The 22,323-nt window shown below is 38.6% G+C and overlaps 1 protein-coding gene and 1 long non-coding RNA gene across 5 annotated transcripts in view; both read left to right on the forward strand.

Annotated features, from left to right (window-relative positions):
* The window catches only part of LOC140139400 (EGF-like repeat and discoidin I-like domain-containing protein 3), a 38,498-nt gene that overhangs the window by 10,486 nt on the left and 5,689 nt on the right, over window positions 1-22,323 (forward strand). Inside the window, exons 1-2 of one of the 3 annotated variants that reach the window (XM_072161161.1) lie at window positions 7,877-7,975; window positions 15,487-15,568. In XM_072161161.1, coding sequence (XP_072017262.1) covers window positions 15,514-15,568 — 55 coding nt within the window. In that variant the 5' untranslated portion in view covers window positions 7,877-7,975; window positions 15,487-15,513. Of the gene's footprint in view, window positions 1-7,876; window positions 7,976-15,486; window positions 15,569-22,323 lie in introns of those variants that run through there. The other 2 variants (XM_072161163.1, XM_072161162.1) reach the window with 2 other exon arrangements.
* On the forward strand, window positions 16,467-21,815 carry LOC140139399 (uncharacterized). Of its 2 annotated transcripts, none has more exons than XR_011857109.1 (3): window positions 16,467-16,848; window positions 17,128-17,265; window positions 21,631-21,815. It is a non-coding gene; the product is annotated as an uncharacterized lncRNA (long non-coding RNA). The 2 variants fall into 2 exon arrangements; XR_011857108.1 differs by having other exon boundaries at window positions 17,128-17,191.

The following is a 22,323-nucleotide window of genomic DNA, read 5'->3' on the forward strand; positions in this document are numbered from 1 at the left end:
GACTTTTGCCGTAGGTGGCACACTTACATGACACCATAAGATTCGTTTGATAAGTTATGCATAGACATCGTTGAGACATACAGGATGGATATATACGAGACCTAGGCCTACATGTAGAAATCATGTGCATATATTGAGGGGTGGGGGGGTGTTTTGTTTATTTGTCTGAAATATAAACGATGCATGATGATGTAGATGATTTGATTATGAATTAGATTATTCCCCGGAAAGCACAACCCATACCTCTTACCTATGTTCCCTCCGCCACCTATATATAACCTCCTCCCCTCCCTCACACTCGACACTCGATATCGACTCTTCCCTATTATTCCACTCCACTCCCCTCTCCCCCTCCTTCCCTTCCCACTTCCAATGCTCTCTCCCCTCTGTTTCTCCCTTACCCTTACCCCCTCCCCCCTCACACACACACACACACACACACATACCCTCTTTCCATGGCGATCTCTTCTATCTCTCTCTCTCTATTCTCCAATAATTAAATTGAATAAAAGTTAGTTTAAACCAGCTTTCTATGATATTGATCTTCCGTCATGCGACATGCACATAAATAGAGTTGTGCATAATAGTGTTTATATAAATGAAGTCATAATCTGTCAAGTGGCTATTGTAATGTCTGTGGAAATATTTCGATGGTCTATATATTTTCACAGTGAAATCAGCTTAGGCTAATTCGTAGTCTCAAGTCAATGCTTTCAAACTAAATCAATGCTTTCAAATGTAGACTGCTTTGTTCGACTTCTCTGCTCGTGAATATTGCACTGCGAAATTTAAACATTTCTTTTGTATACTTAGAGTAGGTAACTTCAAATCAAATAATTTTACGATCCACACCACTTATAAGAAACTGAAACCAAAACCGACTGACTGACACAAATGTTCGGTTTTAAACAAAAGGTAGAAACAATGAGTTCGATATCTTATGATTCAAGTGGTTAGGCAGGACAATAGGAAACCACGTGACCAAAACCAAAACCAAAACTAAAACTATATATTTGAAATGAGGCAATGTATCGGTAGGTTCGTACCGCATGAACGAGAGTGCGGGCGATATACGCCGTAGAAGTGACGTCATAACGTATGTAGGCCTACATTAAAAAAGTTTGCATGGGTGACACCATATTTGTTTCCTAGCTACATCATATTTTGATTGTTTCCGTTTGCCATAATTTAACACAGAATAAAAGCAAAACTCACTGAAAAATAACATTTGCTGAAAAATCAACTAAGTTTAGGGAGTGTTCAGAAATACTTTGGTGGGGGACAATATATTTTTTCGTGTTACAAATTTTGTAACCCCCCTATCCCCTCTTCGTGAACCCAAAACTTTGTTGAACCCCGGTCTCACAAGTTAATGGACCTAAAACTGTTATGACCCCACCCTCATATTAAGTACAAAACTATTTGCCCCCCCCCCTCCCCGACCGGTACCATTGTACATCAAACGATAGAGGAAATAATATTATTAAATAATACTAAAACTTGTATTCATGTCAGTGTTGTGAGTCAAATAATATTGTTTTTGTTTGTTTGTTATAGATGACAATTACAGTTTCATGCAAAAGAGTTATGCAAATACTTTAAAATGTACATTCGGCACATAGGCCTACGCGTCATGGCCTGCCATGCCTGGCAAAGCTAGTCTGGTCGGAATGTGCATAATAATTATGTTTCGTTCGGTAGCCGATACAAACGGAAACTACTCTGTCCCTTGATCAAACGTCTATTATATTAACACCCTCTGGCCAGGTCAGACCATCATTTTAATAACAATATGATATTAACATATGAATTGGACACATGCAAATTACGGAGTGTCACATCCTGATTTAATAATCCTTGGCAGAGCTACGACACTGACAAATTTGCATAGCAAAATGACCCGTCTCCTCCGCAGCCAATTTGGTTTCGCTCCATCAAAATCAAGCTGGCCACGGAAGAGACTACCCTCCTTTGTGTTTGTTCATTTGTGTATGGAGAGCCCTTATTGGAGTCTATAATGACTTAGGCTACGCTCTCAGCTAGAGTCCGACGCTGCATTGTACTAGAAATACCTTTTCTGTGAAATCGCTATAGAGCCAACCGGGAACACGTATCCATTTTGCAAATATAGCATTAAAATTAGTATCACCCTTGTAGCCCCCGTGCAGTGGAAAACCTTAATTCTTTCATTAAAAAGAAATCAAAATTAAAAACAAAACAAAAACACGGATCCACCTGTGCACCTATAAGAGAAACATATGGGATATAAATTATGATGAACCATTGACTTGACGCCATGATAGTAGGATCTATTAGTCGTTTTATATACAATGTATATACCGTATTGTCATAATACCAATATTTGTCATAATATAATTATAATGAGTAATATTTAGCAACGTAAATGTGCAGTTCATATGCACAAACGAATACTGATCTTTATGATATTCAGGTTTTTGTACACCACGCAGGCCCGTACGCAGGATTTTTTTTGGGGGGGTGCTGATTTTGAAAAAGTGGACTTTTTTCCAAAGGGGGGTGCAATTTTTGTGAAAAGTGGACTTTTCCCTCCAAATTTGGACCTTTTTTGACCCAAAAACCGTAAAAAACCTGATTTTTTGCTCGCTAAGCTCGAAAATTCTTAAATTTTGGGACTTTTTGTATACTTTTGCAAATTTGGGGAGGTGCGGTCGCACCCCCCGCACCCCCCCTGCGTACGGGCCTGACACCACGTATAACATGTTACATAGGAGGTCAAACGTGTTGACCTTCATCTATTGTGTTTGTTCATTAAAGGGCAGGTCTATAGCAAAAACAACATCATATCATTGGCAAACAATTATTATGAGGACAATGAAAATGACTCCTTTTTTGAGAAAATATGACGTTTAAAATTAATATTCCGCAAAAACCAACTTAAGCGGTGAGTTCCTTCGAACGAGACAGATTTGGCCTAGAAAACCGGTGACGTCACGAAATGAGATGTGCCCGCTGTGAGAAAAGGGACTATAAACGCTCGCAATGGACAGAACCTATACTGTTGCTGTTCACAGCAAAGCAAAAAATTCCAAATTAAGTATTACAAATTTCATGGTTTTTAAACATATGGATAAAATCAGCCGCTTCTTTTTTTACATTGTGACTGGACGCGGCGAATCAGCCGTAAAGTCGGCCCCGGTCAATTTTGTTTTATTTCGTGTTTAGAAAATATATACCATAAGCTTTAAAATGGAATATCATTTGACTTCAAACGATATCCAAAAGCGGGGTTATGATTTGTTGAACTCTGTTCTTTCGACAAAATTGTATTTTTTATCGGTTCTACGTGTGTCTATTTTTCTACATTTCTGGTAATAAATATCCAACAGTCATAATTGGCGGTCTTTTCAAATCATCCCCAAGTCAACGAGGTTCATAAATATCATCTCATTGTTCATTGTTGATTATACATACCTAGACAAAATACAATGCTTTGTTATCAACGACTTGAACAGGATTTAGCCAAAGCAAACAAAGACAAGACCTATTCTATAGAAATAGGTAATAGGTAGAAGCTTATTATCCTCTTCAGCAGTAGTATTATTGATTGATTTAAACAGCGTTTGATAAGATACTTGTCGCAACGAATTGATACACCTATGAATACGACCTTCACATACATTTTACACTTTAACTCAGAATACAATTTGCCGAGTTTACGGCTGATTCGCCGCGTCCACTCACAATTATTAGACAATAATTGTGATATTACAATTCATATGTATATAAATATAATGAGATTATTAGGCCTAAAAAATAAATACATAATTTGAGCTTAGAATTTCATCTGAGACTAGCATATAAACCGTGTTAGTCCACAAACTCATGCATCTGATTTCCCTGTATATTGCAATGGTCTATAGTTTCAGTTGGATGAAATATTACAAAGCAAACGCATAGTAACAATTACTGTGTGGGCTTTGTTCCCGAAAGAGAACAATAGCGTGCATATTGTTATGCAGCATTGTTATGGTAAGTGATAGTACAACTTATTGTTGCTAATATCAAACTTGTCAAAGTGATTGTGATTGTATGATGAGAACACGTCATCAGTCAAACGGGGAAGAACACGTACGCTTCAAACGGAGGAAGAACACGTACGAGGCTGAACTTTACCCACACAATTTCTCCTTTTCCGGAGAAATACGCACAAAAAATGCAACAAATGTCAACTTGTAATGTAATAATTATTCTCTTCGAATAGAGATAAACTTGTTTTTGCTGTAGACCTGCCCTTTAATGGAGAGGAGAAACGCCATTAAAACACCATCAGCATTAGGGCGTAGTTCAGTGAACTCACCGGATTGCTATTCCAAGTACTTTGATTATTTGATAATACAGATAATATGTATTAATGGGTCGAGGCGATTGCATTGAAACACCTAATAAATTATTCATAACAGTTACGTAATCAATCGATAGTGGGGACACTTTTCATTTGCAAACCACCAAAATTCGTGATCTTTTAGCGTTGGAAAAGAAACCGCGTGAATAGAGTGCCCTCTCAAGAATAACTACTCTCTGACAGGAGGGTGAAAGTGCATAGGAACAATGCCGGAAACTACGTCACTCTATTGTTCGACTTAAACTACATCATTTTAACGCATGCGTGTTCGTTAATACAGCTTTAGTCTCCTCCACCTTCTCAACATGGTACGTGGAATGTCTGGAATCACGCTGACGGCGGAGGAGAATACTAGCTGGTCAGACAGTTTAATTTTATCAAGCATATAATACCTAAACAATCACCGTCATTTGATCGATTTACTACAGAATATAATTGATTATTCAAAATATAATTTTAATATTAATATTGTAAACATGTTAACTTATATATTTGTGTAAGGACACGTGAATAAAATCATGTCGAAGACAAAATGGCCGCTAATCCGCCTATTGTCTAGAGTTAAACTACATCTTCCGGTTTGTTACGTAATACCAAGGGGTGACACTAAATTCACGGTTGTTCTATTAGCAACGCAAAATCTATGAAAAATTCAGCTGGTTTACTAGCTAGAAAGTGAGGCCAGTTATCGATCCGTTATAGCTCGTTATGAATAATTCATGTTCGACCCTTGGATCATGTTAATTGAGTTTGGCAAATAATAAACGTTGTTAATTTTGCGAACTTTGCCTGTTCAATGAGAGTATAGCGCGCCCCCAATACATCTGGGCACAAAACAGGCGAAAACGATCCAGTTTAATGAAATGGCGGACGGGTATTCCCATCAGGCACCAGTGACATGTTTATTCAAAGAAAGTCTACTAATTTGATATGAAATGACATTTGCCAATAGCAAAGTCAAAATTAGGACTTGCTGTCAATAATATGAAGGAAATATGTGACAGAGGCAAGGTGGGAAATACAAGTAGTATTTAAGTTATAATAACCTTTGATACCCGACCTGACCTTCCATCATGGCGCCTTATTCGTCTTTATGTATTTCTATTATGCTCTCAAGTAAAATAAAATACCAATATGCACTGAGCAGACAATGTTACTTGGCTCCCAGCATGAATTATTGATTTTATACGGAAGTAAAGAAATGCACAGTGTATGTGCATGATGTGCAAGCATACTCCAAATATTTACGGTAAATCTGAATAGTGGTCACATGTTGAAATATCATGTGTTCGGGAAATCACGTGGCAACATTTTAACATTTCAGGCTTGTTTACTAGTTAATTGCCATTTGTACTCTTTATTATTTATCTTTATTAATTAACATATATTTTAAATACATCGTGGTTGGCTGCCCATGATATCTGTTAAATTCAATGTTTTATGAATATAATTCTACCACGCAGAGGGGGTCACGCAGCAGAATTTCACACCACCTGACTTAGCTACATTTCGAAGCCCTGCTCTTCAAATTCATGTAAATATCAAAGTTTATACATTTAATATATTTAATATGATACTAATTTTTGTTATAACCAACTGGTACACGAAATATACTAGCTTATTACCTATACAGAAAGGTGATTATCAGCCTTCACTCAGCAAATTGACATGCCCGGTATATGCAGCCATTCTCCGTCTGGATAACATGACTGTCGCCCTCAATACGTCTGGGCGCAAATTTAAATAACAATACGCTATTTACATATCAATGCGGCCTCATGCTAATTAAAGCTGCCCCATCCAGGAGTTCATCTATGGTAATACCAGAGAGTAGTTATTCTTGAGAGGGCACTCACCTCATTTGCATGGCAAAATTACCCGTCTCCTCTGCAGCCAATTTGGTTTCGCTCCATCGAAATCAAGCTGGTCACGGAGGAGACTACTTTCCTTTGTGTTTGTTCATTTGTGTATGGAGAGCCCTTCTTGGAGTCCGTTTGGACTCAGGCTACGCTCTCAGCTAGAGTCCGACGCTGCATTGTACTAGAAACACCTTCTCTGTGAACTCGCTAGAGCAAGGAAAATAAAAACTGGTTTCATTACTATCTGTTTTTGAGCTTTTTTGCAGGTTTGCGACCATGGTGTTACCACAACTGTCTTTGCGTCATTAACATGTGCTGGAGTCTAGCACAGGTCAACCAAAGTCCCGGATTTTAATAAGACAATAATGATTGACACACACACCAGGAAGTTTCTCATCCAAAAGAATGAGAAAATTTAAATTCTCACCATTTTGGCCGTTTCTCATCAAAATGTCCGTTTTCTCATCCAAAACTTCCTTTAGTGTATTAAGTTAGCTTAGGCCTATTGATCCTAAATTTGCTGGTAGGGTAAAACTCGTTTTAGGGGGTGTTTAAAAACGTTGGCCACACATGCGTATAGGCCTACATTATCATACTTGAGTGCCCCGGCCCCGGTGAAATTTGAGACTCATTTGGTCACCGTCCTAAGCGTCCTTGCCCACACGAGTCGCCCAGGAGTAGGCCCTACCCGGCATTATTAATTATTAGTGGTTAGCCTCCTATAATACAGTCGCGTATCGTGTTGTCAATTATCGTTACTTGTGTCCATGGATATGACCCCATGTATAAGTAGGCCCCTAGTCTTCATAGAATTCACACAGTCTATGCCATGTCATTTACGGATACAAAGAGGATAATAATGTTGAGGGCGCCCACAAAATCTTACACCGTCTTACACAATGTTCCAAGGCAAAGTTCAGTTTAATATTTACTCATCGTAAAAATACAGACGTTTTATTATGTGATGATGTTGTCTGGATGGGTGGACAGTTGTCACACTGTGGAAAAACAACAACCGGGAATCCGCATTCATTTACAAATAGCATTAAATTAGTATCACATAGTGGCCTCCGTGCAGTGGAAAACCTTAATTCTTTCATCAAAAAGAAATGAAAATGACAAAAAACCGGATCCACCTGTACGCCTATAAAATGGGCACAGAAATTTGTCTCAAATATGAATGAATTTTAAGAAACATACGGGATATGATGAACCAATGACCTGACGCCATGATAGTAGGATCTATTAGTCGTTTTATATACAATGTATATACCGTGTTGTCATAATACCAATATTTGACATAATATATAACGAGTAATATTTAGTATTGTAAATATGCAGTTCATATGCACAAACGAACACTGATCTTTATGATATTCAGGTTGTTGTACATCTCATATAACATGTCATATAGGAGGTCATATGTGTTGACCTTCTCCTATTGTATTTGTTCATCTGTGTATGGAGAGGATTAGCGCCATTAAAACTCCATCAGTATTTGGGCGTAGTTCAGTGAACTCACCAGATTGCTATTCCAAGTACTTTGATAAATACAGATTATGTATTAATGGGTCGAGGCGATTGCATTGTAATACCAAGATGCCCATCCCTTTGTATCGATCCCTGTCTCTGATAGGAGCTGGAGTATTCTGGCACCGTCTTCAACTTACCAGCACTGTGTGATTGGTGTTAAGCCAGGTATAATTTCATCCAAGTAATTATCACTCCATCGGTAAGTCGAGTGTTTTTAATTGACCTAATATGATTTCTTTGTATAATATTTGCCCTTTCTGTTATTTTCGGTTGATGTAGTGAGACAGGATAAGTTGCTATCGTTTTTCGGTCGGTCAGCCTATACTCGCTCACCAGTCCTATAGAGGTTATCCACTTTACTCATGCCTGACTTCGAACAAAAGACGCTTGTTCCCGTAGTATTCCATACACAGTCCAAAATTGTCCGTCTCGTCTGTGTTTATTTCTGAATTTCCATTGCTTTACACCTTGTCCAGAGCCATTGTCATGCTTCAGCAAATCTTTGTTTGAATTGTTATGTTAAAGAGGAAATTGAGACCAGCATGAGGGGGGGGGCACTGATTTTGGAGGTGATACGTATGTAGGGCTGTTAAGACTAGTCACTGTTATTGGTTTTTCCTATAGCCGTGTACTCAATGCGGACTCCCTAAAGTCCTAGTGAGTAGATTTTCTTGGAATATTTGGCCTATTTACCTTCAAATGTGATCCCTACATGTACTTTGATTCCAGTAGAATATGCAGCGTAGTAAAAAAGAAATTTTTGGCGTTTCTGATCGTCACGATGAAACAATTTTCAGGACAAAATCCCTCGTGCCGTTCTCCGTTGCATTTGTTTAGACGTCGGTAAGAATTACGTAAGATGAGAGGAACTTCCGGTGTACTTAATTTATGGGAATGTTCTATTATGCGTAGGGGAGACAGATTTATATTGTTGTGTTTCGCAAAGATGGCTTATATTTTAATGTGCTATGTGCATATGTATATATAAAGAAATACAGAACTGTACATGTGTATAAATTATTCTTAAAGGAATCTGACAACACTTTATATCTCTGAAATGTGTATATCTGTTTTGTATTTTTCCCTATGGTTACGATATCGTTGATGCTGGCATATGCTATGCATGATGCTATTTTCGTGACACAAGTATGTCAACAATGACATGAATTAGCCAAGTGACTTGCAATCTAGGAGATATAGAAATAGTAATGATAAAAGATTTTATTTAATTATAATAATATTATTGATATTTTTGGTGGTACACTGATTAATAATGATATTAGTGTGTTTTCGATATGTGAAAATTAGGTGGCCATCAATTTTAGCGTTTATATTTTCACGCGTGACCTTGTTGTTAATCTAATTACCAGTCGTTCAAATCCGTACTTATTGCTGGCATTTTGGGCTTATTTATTGTTGCATTGGCAACCCTGGATATTCCTTGTTGTCATCTCACTCCCTATGCCGTTAACGCACTGTACGTGTGATCTTCCCGCATCACGTATGTCACCAACTGAATTATGAAGTGTTCCTAGTTTATCTCACCATTTTGGGCGCTGACCTCAATGCTTAGCAATTAGTGTGACTGGTAAATGAGCCTACTGCGCATGCGCAATAGCATTTGTTACATTTCACTGATTTCAGTTCGTGATCATTTTTGTGGGGCATGGCGAGAGAGACGACGTCGTAAATCATCTTTATTTGCCGAAATTCGAAATGATATTGCGTTTTAAGAAGTTGGTAAGAATCCTGGAATTTGGGTTGATCCCATTAATGAGTACAGTTTTATATGCATATTCCAAATTTCAAAGAAATTTGTTAAAATGGAATAGCGGCGCAAAATCTAAAGCGTAAATCTCCATAGAGATAGCGTGTAAATCAAATTTACACACAAAATGGGAAATACGAGGCTCTGATGGACATAGGAACGGCGTCCATGAGCCTCAGCGAGTCTAGTTAAGACCGTCTTTTAGCATTTTGATCTATCGCCAAATGACCCGTATTTTTCAATTTGAACAGCAACTTTCATTTATCACTGATTTTGTTACTTAATTTGAAAGCCATTTAGAACCATTTGAAGCCACTTAGAACTAGGTTTTTTGCTCTCACCCAAAGGTTCCATCATGGTAGGTATTATAGTAGGAGAATTCACGAACCCAGTTTCCTTTGTACTATGATCGTTATGAGTCGATACTGAGCAATCAGGTATGAATGGTGCACTATCGATTTGCTAAGCTTCTTATCTATTGAGCTTGTCCGGTTATGAACCACCGTTATCGCGACTTCTAAGCAGAATGACGTCATTTTTACCCACAAAGCATTGTGGCCGTGATCATAAACAAAGGAAAACAATTTACTTCCGGTAATTTTACAACGCCAATATTTCTTATGGCCAAGCTTGGCGGATCATAGAAACAACATTGCCAGTCTTGGAAAACATTTCGAAATCATTTCCACTGGTTTAAAAGTCCCGCAGACACTCGCCAGTATCACTAATCATGATCAGAAAAAATACACAAATTCACCGTAACTTTGGAAGGAAATGAGGGAATTCGATCAGGTTTTCGCTAGTAAATCAACTTGAACTCGGAAACACAATGACGCAATCAAAGATCATGTGACCGATGCAAAAGGATGCAAAACTAATACCATCCATTTCCGGTACGGGTCACCTGGGGGGTCTGTTTAAATTAAATTTTAAAATAGATTATCGATATTGTCGCATAACGATCATAAACATCAAAGGCCGTGTTTGAGGGACTGCACTGATTAAATCCATTCAAGTGATGACTCGCGTTGAATAGCGTAATCGGCTTAACCCTATTGAGTGGATTAGGATTTTTCTGTGGAACCTCCTTCTATAATACCTACCATGGTTCCATTAAAAAAAAGTCATATTCTCACCCAACGACCCCATATTATTTACATTTTGCTCTCACCGAATGCCAAATATCTAGACCGAATAATCAGTCGATTATACATACTATAAAATCGACTGAACTGTTCCTACTGCGTTTGGGCATGGTGTTATTGATGTCACTTTTGAGTTTAATTTGTCTCACCTGCATATATGAGCTCTCCAAATTGTTGCTTGTATACAGTGCAAGGTTTGGGTGTACAATCGACGTATAAGGCCGTTCTGCATTCGTTAAAAAACCCAATTTGTAGTCACGTCTTGAGCACAATCTCGTCGTGTCTTGCCTGTTTATTTTGAAATGCAAAATGGCTGGCCCTAAAGGTTAATTGATTGTGTTGACCATGGTTGACCTCATACGTAATGCATATTGATCATCCATTTCTCAAATAGGGGTGTTTTCTATCACATTGATGGTATGGACCGGGCACATGCACGAAACCACTGAAGCAAGTACCGGGAGCCTACGTAATAATGTATCCCCAATTTGTTGAAATATCATTCAGAGCACTAAAAGCGTGACCAAACGCGGGCGCTGTTTAAAAAAAGTGACGCGGGTAGAATTTCCCTAGAATTTCCCTCAAGAAATAATGGAATGAACCATGTCCTTTGCAAGATGACACAGGTCATACCGGGTCAACCATGATCAATTTTGACAGGACAACGTGGGTATGGAACTCTCCAACTGACTCGCAAGAAAGGGCCAAGAAATTTCACTTTTTTCAGTGCACATCGAGTAACCTGAAGTATTGCAATTCGCTACTTGCACGGTTCCTCCATTATGCACTATGTGCGGGGAGAGCCTCGAACTGGCAGCATACATGAAAGGAAGAATTATGTAACCTTACACAGAACGTTATGACTAGTTCAATTCCCATTCATGTATGCTGCCAGTTCGAGGCTCTCCCGCACATAGTGCATAATGGCGGAACAATGCAAGTAGCGAATAGAGTGAGAAGTAAGTGGTTATCACCTATAGGTTCACAAAGGGAATTTTAGACAGTCATAAAAGGGTGAAAACAACGTGTAAAACAGAGGATGTAAATACCGACATCCTTCTCGAATCTAAAACATAGCGTAATAGTACGGCACTACCAAATATCCTGCGCCCACCCAATGACCCCATAAGGCTTCTCACAGAGGTGCAGCTGCCCTTGCCCCCCCTTGGCTACGCCACTGATCATAGACTTGATATATCAATTCAGAATGCGTGATTGTTTGTCACTCGCCCTTGACGGTATGATCGATAGTTTCGTGATTGTACGCTAATATTAGGGATGACCAATGAACCATCAACTTGATTAGAACATTCCCATAGACATGCAGGGAGCTCAACTGTGCACTGCTTGCACAGACATTTCTAAATTGAGCTCATTCTTTTATTTTTCATAATTTTTCTGTAAAAATTAGAGATGTGAATGCCAATTATAATTTGTAACTATCTTGCAAATTACAGCAACATAACTTATTTCATTTTCCTGTAAGTGCGAGTCAAAATTGGTCCATCGCCACAGTGCGCTTAATTGCCAGTGGCTGAGTTCAGCACTGCTCAAGAATGGCACAAAATATTCATGTCAATAATTTCAGATGAAAAACGTAGCCTACTGAGCTGTAATTTGGCAGAGTTGCCAGCAATACCTCTATCATACCCTCTGTAAAAAGGTTAAAAAATTGAACAAGTAGATCTCGAGTTACAAATTAAATCACCAGCTTCCCTTTGGAATTTCCATACTCCTTTCGAATCATGCTAAGAAGACACCTTTCTGAACATAAATGTGAAGTTTCGTGCCCATTCGATGTATTTTTCACCTGATTTCAACCCTAAATATTTTCTTATATTTATACCATCTGCACTGACTTGCTGCTATACACGCACAGGAGCTGTACTTTTAAAATTCGCGCCTAATCAATAATAAGTCTTTCACTCCATTGTTAAAGTACTGTGCTCCCTGTAGCATATGGACATGATATGGAGTGACCAGTTCCTAGAGTGTGATGGTTTAGTAGCAGATGACAGTATTCATTCAAGCCTATCAAGGTCAGTTATTAGCCACTTGCTGAATGGCTGGGCATTATCAGCTATCAAAGAGATACCTTATGCTGCTGCCAATCACAATAGAGGTTAAACATTTTGTTAAAACCCCAGAAGTTATATCAGGACAAAGCTGTGCATGTTGAAAATCCCTTGTAGTACATTAGTATTTTTCTTATGTGTAGTGTATATTGTTGTGGAAAAAAAGTTCACCTGGACTTTTGATTTTGTGCCACTTCGGCCATTATGGATGATTTTTGGCAAATGTTTTCTAAAAGCATGATTTCAGTGCCTCGGTTTGAAGAAATACTTAATGCTATTGACTAGTAAAGTGTCATTTCATAAGAAACCCATTTGATACTTTCACAATATGCTTGTTTCATGTTTGCATAATACAGCCTGTCTAAAAAAAAATTGTGCAAGTAAAAAGCGCCCTCTGTGGCAATTAGAAAATACCATTGTGACATAATGCTTACATCGACGTCAAGGGCATAGTCTTAGCTCTCAAATACCGTTTAGTCTGTTCAATTTGCTTGTTCTAATCTTGAGATATGCTTACTTAACAACGAAAGGCTAAAATCACAATTGTGCCACTTTTACTAGGGCTGTACATGTAAATCAATGATAGCATCAAGTATATCAAGAGTCCCTTCGTAAAATCAAAAGAATGCATCAATTACACAACAATACAAAATTGTTTTTTTTAATGTTTTATCACGATAAAGGTATAATGATTCTCTTTTTCCTCTTACGACAAATTAAACGATAAATAAATATTTCACATTCACCTGCAAAATTAAATACATGTGCATCTCAATGTATTTACCATGATAAATACTGTTCTTTTTGTCATTCAAGACATGTTAAAAGACAAACAAATATTACACACTTATGGGCTAATGAACTTTGACAAGTTCATAAAATTTGACAAATTAATGAAATAGGACAAAATAATGCACGCGCGCTGGTGTTGATGCGTCTAATGCACGAGCCCCTTCGGGCTCGTGCATTAGACGCATCAACATCAGCTATCATTGATTTACATGTACAGCCCTATTCCCTAGTAAAAGTGGCACAATTGTGATTTTACCCTTTCGTTCTTAACTAAACATATCTCGAGATTAAAAAGAGCAAATTGAACAGAACAAACGGTATTTGAGAGCCAAGACTGTGCCCTTGACGTTGATGTAAGTATCATGTCACAACGGTATTTCCTAATTGCCAAAGAGTGCACTTTTCACTTGCACAACTTTTTTTGAGACAGGCTGTATATTAAAATAAAGAAATATAAAAAGGTAAATATAATATGCTTATACCACTTTTGCTCACATTGGTATTTTTAGACTTTGTCAATTTATTTCGTTCCAATGACCAGTCAGAATGGGAAACTTGTGAAAAGTCATAATTCGAAAAGTTTTTGACCGATTTTGACCATTTAACCACCAAAATACTTCTGTTGATGAGTTCTTTCCAGAAAACAATCTTTTGTAGCAATGGCGGCAACATGAAATTATGATGGTCATCCCTACTAATATTGATTGGCAACGGCCAGTCCGTTAGGTGAAACCAGAGAAGATGTAAAGAAAGGAGATAGATCCAGCTATCCTCAAACAAAATATGTGTGTTGCCGCTCATTCAAAAGCAATCACGCTATTAAGGTTTAACAATAAAATACAACAAAAGGGTTCGAACCCATGACGGGTGTGATACACAAGTTGCTGCTTACTAGTTTTAGGGAAAGGTCAGTATCTGTATACCATCAATACTATGCATACCATGCATGCAGATCCTAACATCCAGTTTATTTCAAATAAAATATGACCGAAGTTCCATGGCAAATAATAATTTTGCACGCTTGGTTACGCGTTCAACCTCTACGATTTATGATACAGCCTATTTTCAATTATCAAAATATCTTTATTAGGTTTGCAGGAAATGACAGGAAATGACAGGAAAATACATAAAACAATAAAATATAGATGATCAAAAATCAAAGCAACCCACATCACATCAAAGGCTACTTTCAAGTAGATGTGTAACTACTTGAGAATAAAGGACTATGAATAGGTGCGACAGGATTACCTACGGGATTATCTCAAGGATATAATTCCGTTCTCCCTCCTTCTTTTTCAACTTTCCTGGTGAAACGCATCCAAAATGTGGTATTGCGTTATATTTCAACGTAATTTAGACTGTGCAAAAGAGACAACCTTTGAGTGAAATATTATCAGGATGTTAAGAATGACAACACAAATCTACCGAAAAGGATTCGGACTCTTAACCTCGAATGTAAAAGATTTGATGTTGGCCCAACGTCTAGCCAATAAACAAATGACATCTGTATTAGGGTTGGGTCAATTTTGGCCCAAAGTTAGGAACATTGAGCGCGTTAGATCAACGTGTTACGTGTTAGATCAACGTTAGATCAACGTCAAAAAATAACGTTGGTCCAACGTACAAAGGTTAGTTGCCTAGATTGGGCAAACGTTGGGTCAATGTAGTGTTACTATCTGGGATAGTGCTTTATCACTGATGCTGGATAAACTTTATCACTGATGTTGGATAAACTTGATCACTGATGAGGCAAAGGACACATCAACAGTTTTTACAGGTATTTATAAACTGCCAAGTGGCTTCAGCCAGCAGGTCTGGTCCGGATTCGAGCTGTAGTAAACTGGTATTTTAATCGACCCAAGATTTTCTAAGTTGACTTTACAAACAACTAACAAGAGTCTAATAGTTTTCGTTTCTTTCCAATCTTCAGGTCCACTTTGTTTACAAAACACGTAACATGAAAGGTTTGGTCATTGCTTACCTGGTCCTTTTCTTGTCAGCTTTGGGTGAAGGTTAGTAAAATGAAATCATGCGGTATGCCGGGCTCCTTGGCCCGGATTGTACTGTAAATGAATTTTCTGTTATGAGCCAGGAACCCTATTTGCATAACATTGGTGAATGTTACGTAAGAGTTAGGCGGGTTATACGAAGGTAGGCGCTAGGGCGTTGGCCAGTCATTGACTGTTTTCCTAGAGACCAGTGCACATCACGGATAGATTGACTGTACACGGATAGATTTACGTTGCAAAATTTGAGTTTGGAGTTGTGGAGTTGTGAATAGGAGTTTCGCTGGAATTAATTTGTTGTCCTTTGGAAGGTGTACGATAGACATAAGCCGGGTACTATCGTGAGTACTAATTTTGTTTTATTGACATAAACTTAATAACATGTCGCAAGAAGGACAATTTGTAATTGTTCGTCAGGAACCCGCTCCTAACCAGGTCGCTGCACAGATATTAGCTAATAATATTGGTGTCCCTCAAATCGGGGCACAGTCAGACGCAGTGAATCAAGCTCAAGCTCCTCAACATCAAGCTCAAGAGAATCTAGCGCAGCCACCTGCGGCTCCTCCGGCGCAACCAGCGCCAGTGTCCGCCCAGGTGATTTCTCAGATAGTGAATCAGGCGATTTCGGGTGTGACTTCCTACATTGATAACGCCAGTATTGCCCTAAAATCAGCATCTAAAGAGGTTGAAGAATTAAAGTTACAATCCAAGCTAAATTTCAACCACAGAGGTAACAAAACTCAGTTCCAATTCAATCACGAGATTTTATCGAATGTTGAAGCCTCCATTTCCCGTATTGAAGAGGGCAACATCACCGAAGTTCTGCCCTTTTGAAAGAATCTGCAGAGAAACTTTCTAAGAGAAATAAACTGATAAGACTAGCTGATAAATCAGACGGGGTGGGCCGTCGTTGATGAATATCTGTCAGACGACCTAGCAGAAGATTCTGATGATGACCGCCGTATCAGATCAGCGCAGGCAAAGGCCAGTAGAAAGAAGAGAGCGCGAGCGGCGTCTCGTCAACAAAAGCCGTATCAGCGCAAAATGCAGTATGGTCAGGCGTATGGTAATCCTAGTGGCGCTAATTTTCGTCGCCAAAATTATGGATACGGTCAATATCAATTTGGGAATTCCCAGAAAGGAGGCGACAGATGTTTTGCCTGTGGTGAGAGGGGTCATTGGCGCAGACAGTGCACTGCCGCTTCCCAGTCTGCAACCAAAGGTTATGGGGCAGCATCTACCTCAAATATGCCCAAGGAGGGAGCCAGATGGTATTAACAATGAAGGTAATACAAATATAGATTTATTTATTTGCGAGTATGAGACAGGAAAAAGATATAGAAAATGTACGGTTAGAGATCTAACAGATCGGGATTTCAACAAAGCTTTGATACTTGGTAAAAATATAATAATAAGCCCTACATGGGGTTATAGTTGAAGTTATAAAGTTGATCACAAGCCTACAAATATTTGGTAGGTGAGTATGAAATGTCATGATGAACGCACATACGTAGCTTCAAAAACTAATAGGAATTTTTTGAAAAACGTTTCATAATTGTGCACAGATTATGGTTTACCGGGTACAAGTTCGACAGGAGTGGTCAAGGCCGTTAACACTCTACATTCTGGGTACGATGATATTGACTTCTATTTCAATAATTATTTTGAATACGAATTAGGACGCGAGGAGCCTTACGTTAAAGGTAGGCTTAAAGCATCATTGCCTTTTGGCGGTTCATTGGAGCGGAACCTGACATTATTGACTTAATTTCTAACGGATACAAGATCCGTTGCTATCTTCGCCTGGACCCGCCAAATTTAACAATAACAAATCTGCTATTAAACATCGAGAATTCGTATCACAGGCAATTCAAGAACTTTTAGACAAACAATTGGTAGTTGAATGTGATGAAATACCGAAGATAATTAATCCACTTTCAGTTTCTGAACAAAGTTCAGGGAAATTAAGATTAATTTTAGATCTCAGATATATTAATTATTTTGTTTGGGGAGAGAAGATCAAGTTCGAAGACTGGAAATGTGCCTTAGAATTTTTTAACAAAGATGATTTTATGTTCTCATTTGATCTCAAGTCGGGTTATCATCATTTGGAGATATTCCCAGATCACACCCAGTACCTGTGTTTCGCATGGGAGTTCAGTGGCACAATCAAATATTACTCATTTAAGGTCTTAGCTTTTGGCTTAAAATCGGCACCTTTCATCTTCACTAAAACTTTAAGACCTTTGGTAAGATATTGGAGAAGACAGTGGATCTTCATAGTACTGTATTTAGATGATGGATGGGGACGAGCGGGGTCCTTTGATCAGTGTGAAGTGATTGCAAAACAAGTAAAAGCAGATTTGCTCTCAGCCGGTTTAGTGCCTAATGTAGACAAGTCAGTTTGGAATCCAACTAAACGGTTAGATTGGTTAGGGTTAACATGGGACTCAACAATAGGGGCGATTAGCGTTACAGAAAGAAGGGTTAACGATATCATTGCAATTTTTGAAAGAATTCAAAAGGATTTGCCATATGTTTCGGCTAGAAAGCTAGCCTCCTTTGCAGGCAAGGTTATGTCATTATACCCAGTAGTGGGATACATCGCTCAATTGAAGTCAAAGTATTTATACATGGAAGTAGAGAGGAGAGTTCACTGGGATAAAGTTTATAAGCTGTCCAGTGACAGTAGTGTGATAGAAGAACTATTTTTTGGAGAGAACATGTAGTAGAGTTGAATAAGAGACTTCTCTTTGAATATTCTTGTCCAGTATGCTTGGTATATTCAGATGCTAGTGATTCGGGTTGCGGGGCCTGGTCGGCAGAGTGTGGGGATTAAAGTTTTTCAGAATTGGAACATAATTGAAAACAAAAGAGTTCCACCTGGAGAGAACTTAAAGGTGTATTTTTAGCTTTGCAATCCTTTACACCCCAATTACAAGGAAAGAAGATATCATTGTCTACCGATAATCAAGGCGTGGTCTCCATAGTCACTAAAGGTAGCATGAAGCCAGAATTACAGGAAATTTCTTTGAGCATTTACAATTTGTGTAAGAACAAAGGCATTGAAATAGAAATAAATTGGGTTCCCAGGTCTGAAAATTCTGAAGCTGATGAGCTGAGCAGGAGAATAGATTTTGACGATTGGGGTGTGAGTCCAGAATTTTTGACATGATTGATAAAATGTGGGGACCACATTCTGTAGACCGGTTTGCTGATGAATTCAACACAAAACTGAGAACATTTAATTCAAAGTACTGGTCGCCCAAAACAGCTCACGTTGACGCATTTATATGTGATTGGGCTGGAGCCCAGAATTGGTTGGTTCCACCAATAACTTTGGTGAGCAAGGCAGTTAAACACTTAGGGCGAGTTTCCCGACAGAAGTCTTATTAAGCCGTAGTCTTAAGGTGGCCTTCAGGCTACTAAGCCTAGCCCGCTCTCGAAGCCCGAGTCTTAACTCTAGCCGGATTTCTTCAACGCAAATTCAACCTAGTCTTAGTGGCCTTGTAGGCTTAACGCTTGACAACCTCGTCCCTTTCAACCAGCGACTTAATTGTATAGGCTGTTGGAGGTATAGATGTACATAAGCTGTGGTCCTCACGGTTTACCGTACTAACAAGGTTGCCGGCTCATTATCGCAATGTTCCCGGCGCAAAGACTAGCCTGGACCCGCGCTCTTGTGTTTGGGCTTATACCGTACACAACTTGATGCATGAAAATATTGTGTCTGTTTTTGTGTCTTTTATGTATTATTTTATTTCCACTTGACTTTTTATGAGTTCAACTTGTATGAATGATACGTCTATGCTTTATACTCGTGAGTCTTTCTTTGCATCCCAAAAAGGGTAAAACTGTAAGCCTAATGGAAAGGAATCTGTGATTACCCTAAAAAGGAAAGCAACCAACGTGCTATCTACTGCTGATATCAGTAGTCTTCTCAGATCTCACATGAAGTTCTCTGTTGGTACAATATTTATAATTATTTAAGCAGAAGATATGGTAATATTATATGCATCTTATCCGTAAATTCAGTTTTAATACTGCATGCATTATTGTTTCGTGTCAAATATTTACTATATCTTTACCAATTTTGTTCTTCTTCTATTGTATTAAATTGATGTCCAACCTGGTATAATATAGGCAATCCTAAATAATATTGTAATAGGCCTACTTATGAAAAGTACGAGTATCAAACTATTAAGGCTTGGATAGGGACAGGTGGTATCATATAGGTCTTCATGATGATGATGATGATGATGATGATGATGATGATGATGATGATGATGATGATGATGATGATGATGATGATGATGATGATGATGATGATGATGATGATGATGATGATGATGATGATGATGATGATGATGATGATGATGATGATGATGATGATGATGATGATGATGATGATGATGATGATGATGATGATGATGATGATGATGATGATGATGATGATGATGATGATGATGATGATGATGATGATGATGATGATGATGATGATGATGATGATGATGATGATGATGATGATGATGATGATGATGATGATGATGATGATGATGATTCAAAATGAGTAGGTCTTATGATAGCAACAGCTACTTAAAAAAATTCAACTAACTCAAATGAACACTAAAATAAAATGCTGAAATGTTCAACTAAATCGAACAATTAATTACCCACAGTGGCGTAACTAGACATTTTCATTTGGGGGTGGGGTGGGGGAAAGCGGGGGAAAACATAATAAATGAGGGGCAGGTATCGTTCATGCTGTTTGGGTTTGTAAGGGGTGGAGTGGGTCTGAGGAGTTATGGGATCTGCTTGGCATCTGCGTAGATTTCTTATTGACATGGGGGGGAGGTGGGATTGAAAAAAAAAATGGTACAAATGCCATATTTAAGGTATTAAAGCTGGTGACATATAGGCCAATGGTACAAAAGTGGGATAAATGCAATTTATTTAACCTTCAAAATTGAGTTTTAAGGTTAAAATGACCAAATAATGAGGTTAATTAATAACTCTCAGAAGTAGGCCTAATTTACCTTTTTTCATGGGGGAGGCAAGAGCTCCACCCCTAGTTACGCGACTGCTTACTCATGTTAATTGAAAGACCGTCAAAAATATGTAAGATAAACTTTGCGTTACAATTTAAATAATTTGTAAATTGAAATAGACCAAGGCTTACGACCTAAGACCTGCTCTGAGGCAGGGCCAAGAAAAGCCGCTGTAAGCCTGGTCTAACAGGCTTGCGTAGACTACGGCTACAGAAGACTGATTTCGAGAAATGCAAATTTTACTGAAGCCTGGGGCTAATCCTACAAGCCTGGCCCACGGGGTAACGAAGCCTCGAGGCTATGGTAGCCGTGCTTCGGGAAATACGTTTTCAGTTAAGCCTGGTCTTACGACCTCTTAAGCCTTGAGGCTAGACAAGCCAATTGCTAAGCCACCCGTCGAGAAATTCGCCCTTAGTGGCATGCAAGGCTTCTGCAACTTTAGTAGTACCTTGCTGGACTTCGGCTGCATTTTGGCCTATTCTCTTTTCACCACATAGCAAATACAAGAAAGCCATAGTGAATGAACTAAGGTTCAATGATCCGAAGCATATTTTCGTGCAAGGAAAGAATCCTAATTCTCTGTTCGGATCCCCAAAATGACTAGCGCCGTGTTGTGTTTAAGGTTAAACGGAGCCTTGTGTTAATTACAACAAATTATATTATAAACATGATCCATATTCCCTTATAATGTAACGGCACCAAAACGGTGATGAATGTTTTGAAAGCGTCTACATTTTAAGGCGTGGAGAAAGATGTGTTTGCTCTGAATAGCAACAAAGCCACTGGGCAAGAGATGTTTATTAATCTCCACTGGGAGATGCGGTGTTAATTGTATCACAGATTATAGAAGGAATGTGATTGTATATAAATACGGAAAGCCACTGGGCACACGTATACAATATAACGAGTTTGATCCACTGGGAGTCTTTTTCTTACTGCCGAGTACAGAATAGTCAAGTCCAAGTTGAAGAGTTCAACAAAAGCGAACGTTCGCTGATAGACGTTTTTAATTTGTTTCAGAGATGGGGTGACTGGAGACTTGAATCTGGAAAAGGCGTTATTGGCTTCTAGAGCGCCAAACACGGTTGCCAAGTATAGCCGAGCATTCGAGAACTGGAAGGCATGGAGTCTGTCTCGAAATATTTCGTATCTTCCCGCGATTAAAGACGATATAGCGAGCTATTTGATTAAATTGTACAATGAAGAGGCCCTTATTCAAGAATAGAAAGTGCGTTTTACGCGATTAAATGGTATCATGACTGTTCACTTTTAGTTAAAAATAACCCGTGTGAATATAAAATCTTGCATTTATTGTTAAACGGCTTAAAAAGGCTAAGTCAGAAACCAGTTCCCCGAAAAAAGGAACCCATAACTCCAGAAATGCTACATGCTATAGTAGGGAAGAATTGTTCGCCAGATAGTCTGGCGGGATGCCGGCTATGTGCCATGCTGCTAATATCTTACGCAGGTTTCCTTAGACACTCTGAGCTTGCAGAGTTGAGAGTTTGTGACATTCAGTATTTCGGTTCGTATATGAGGTTGTTTATAGTGAAAAGTAAAACTGATCAATTTAAGAATGGAGTGTGGCTTATAATAGCGGCTACAGGTAAAATAACGTGCCCGGTCAGTATGTTCTATAAGTACATCACATTAGCTGGTATTTAGCTAGATGGGTCTGATCAGTATCTCTTAAGACCTCTTGTGTTTATGAAA

This window comes from Amphiura filiformis, chromosome 18 (assembly GCF_039555335.1).
Source record: "Amphiura filiformis chromosome 18, Afil_fr2py, whole genome shotgun sequence".
Classification (NCBI taxonomy): domain Eukaryota; kingdom Metazoa; phylum Echinodermata; class Ophiuroidea; order Amphilepidida; family Amphiuridae; genus Amphiura; species Amphiura filiformis.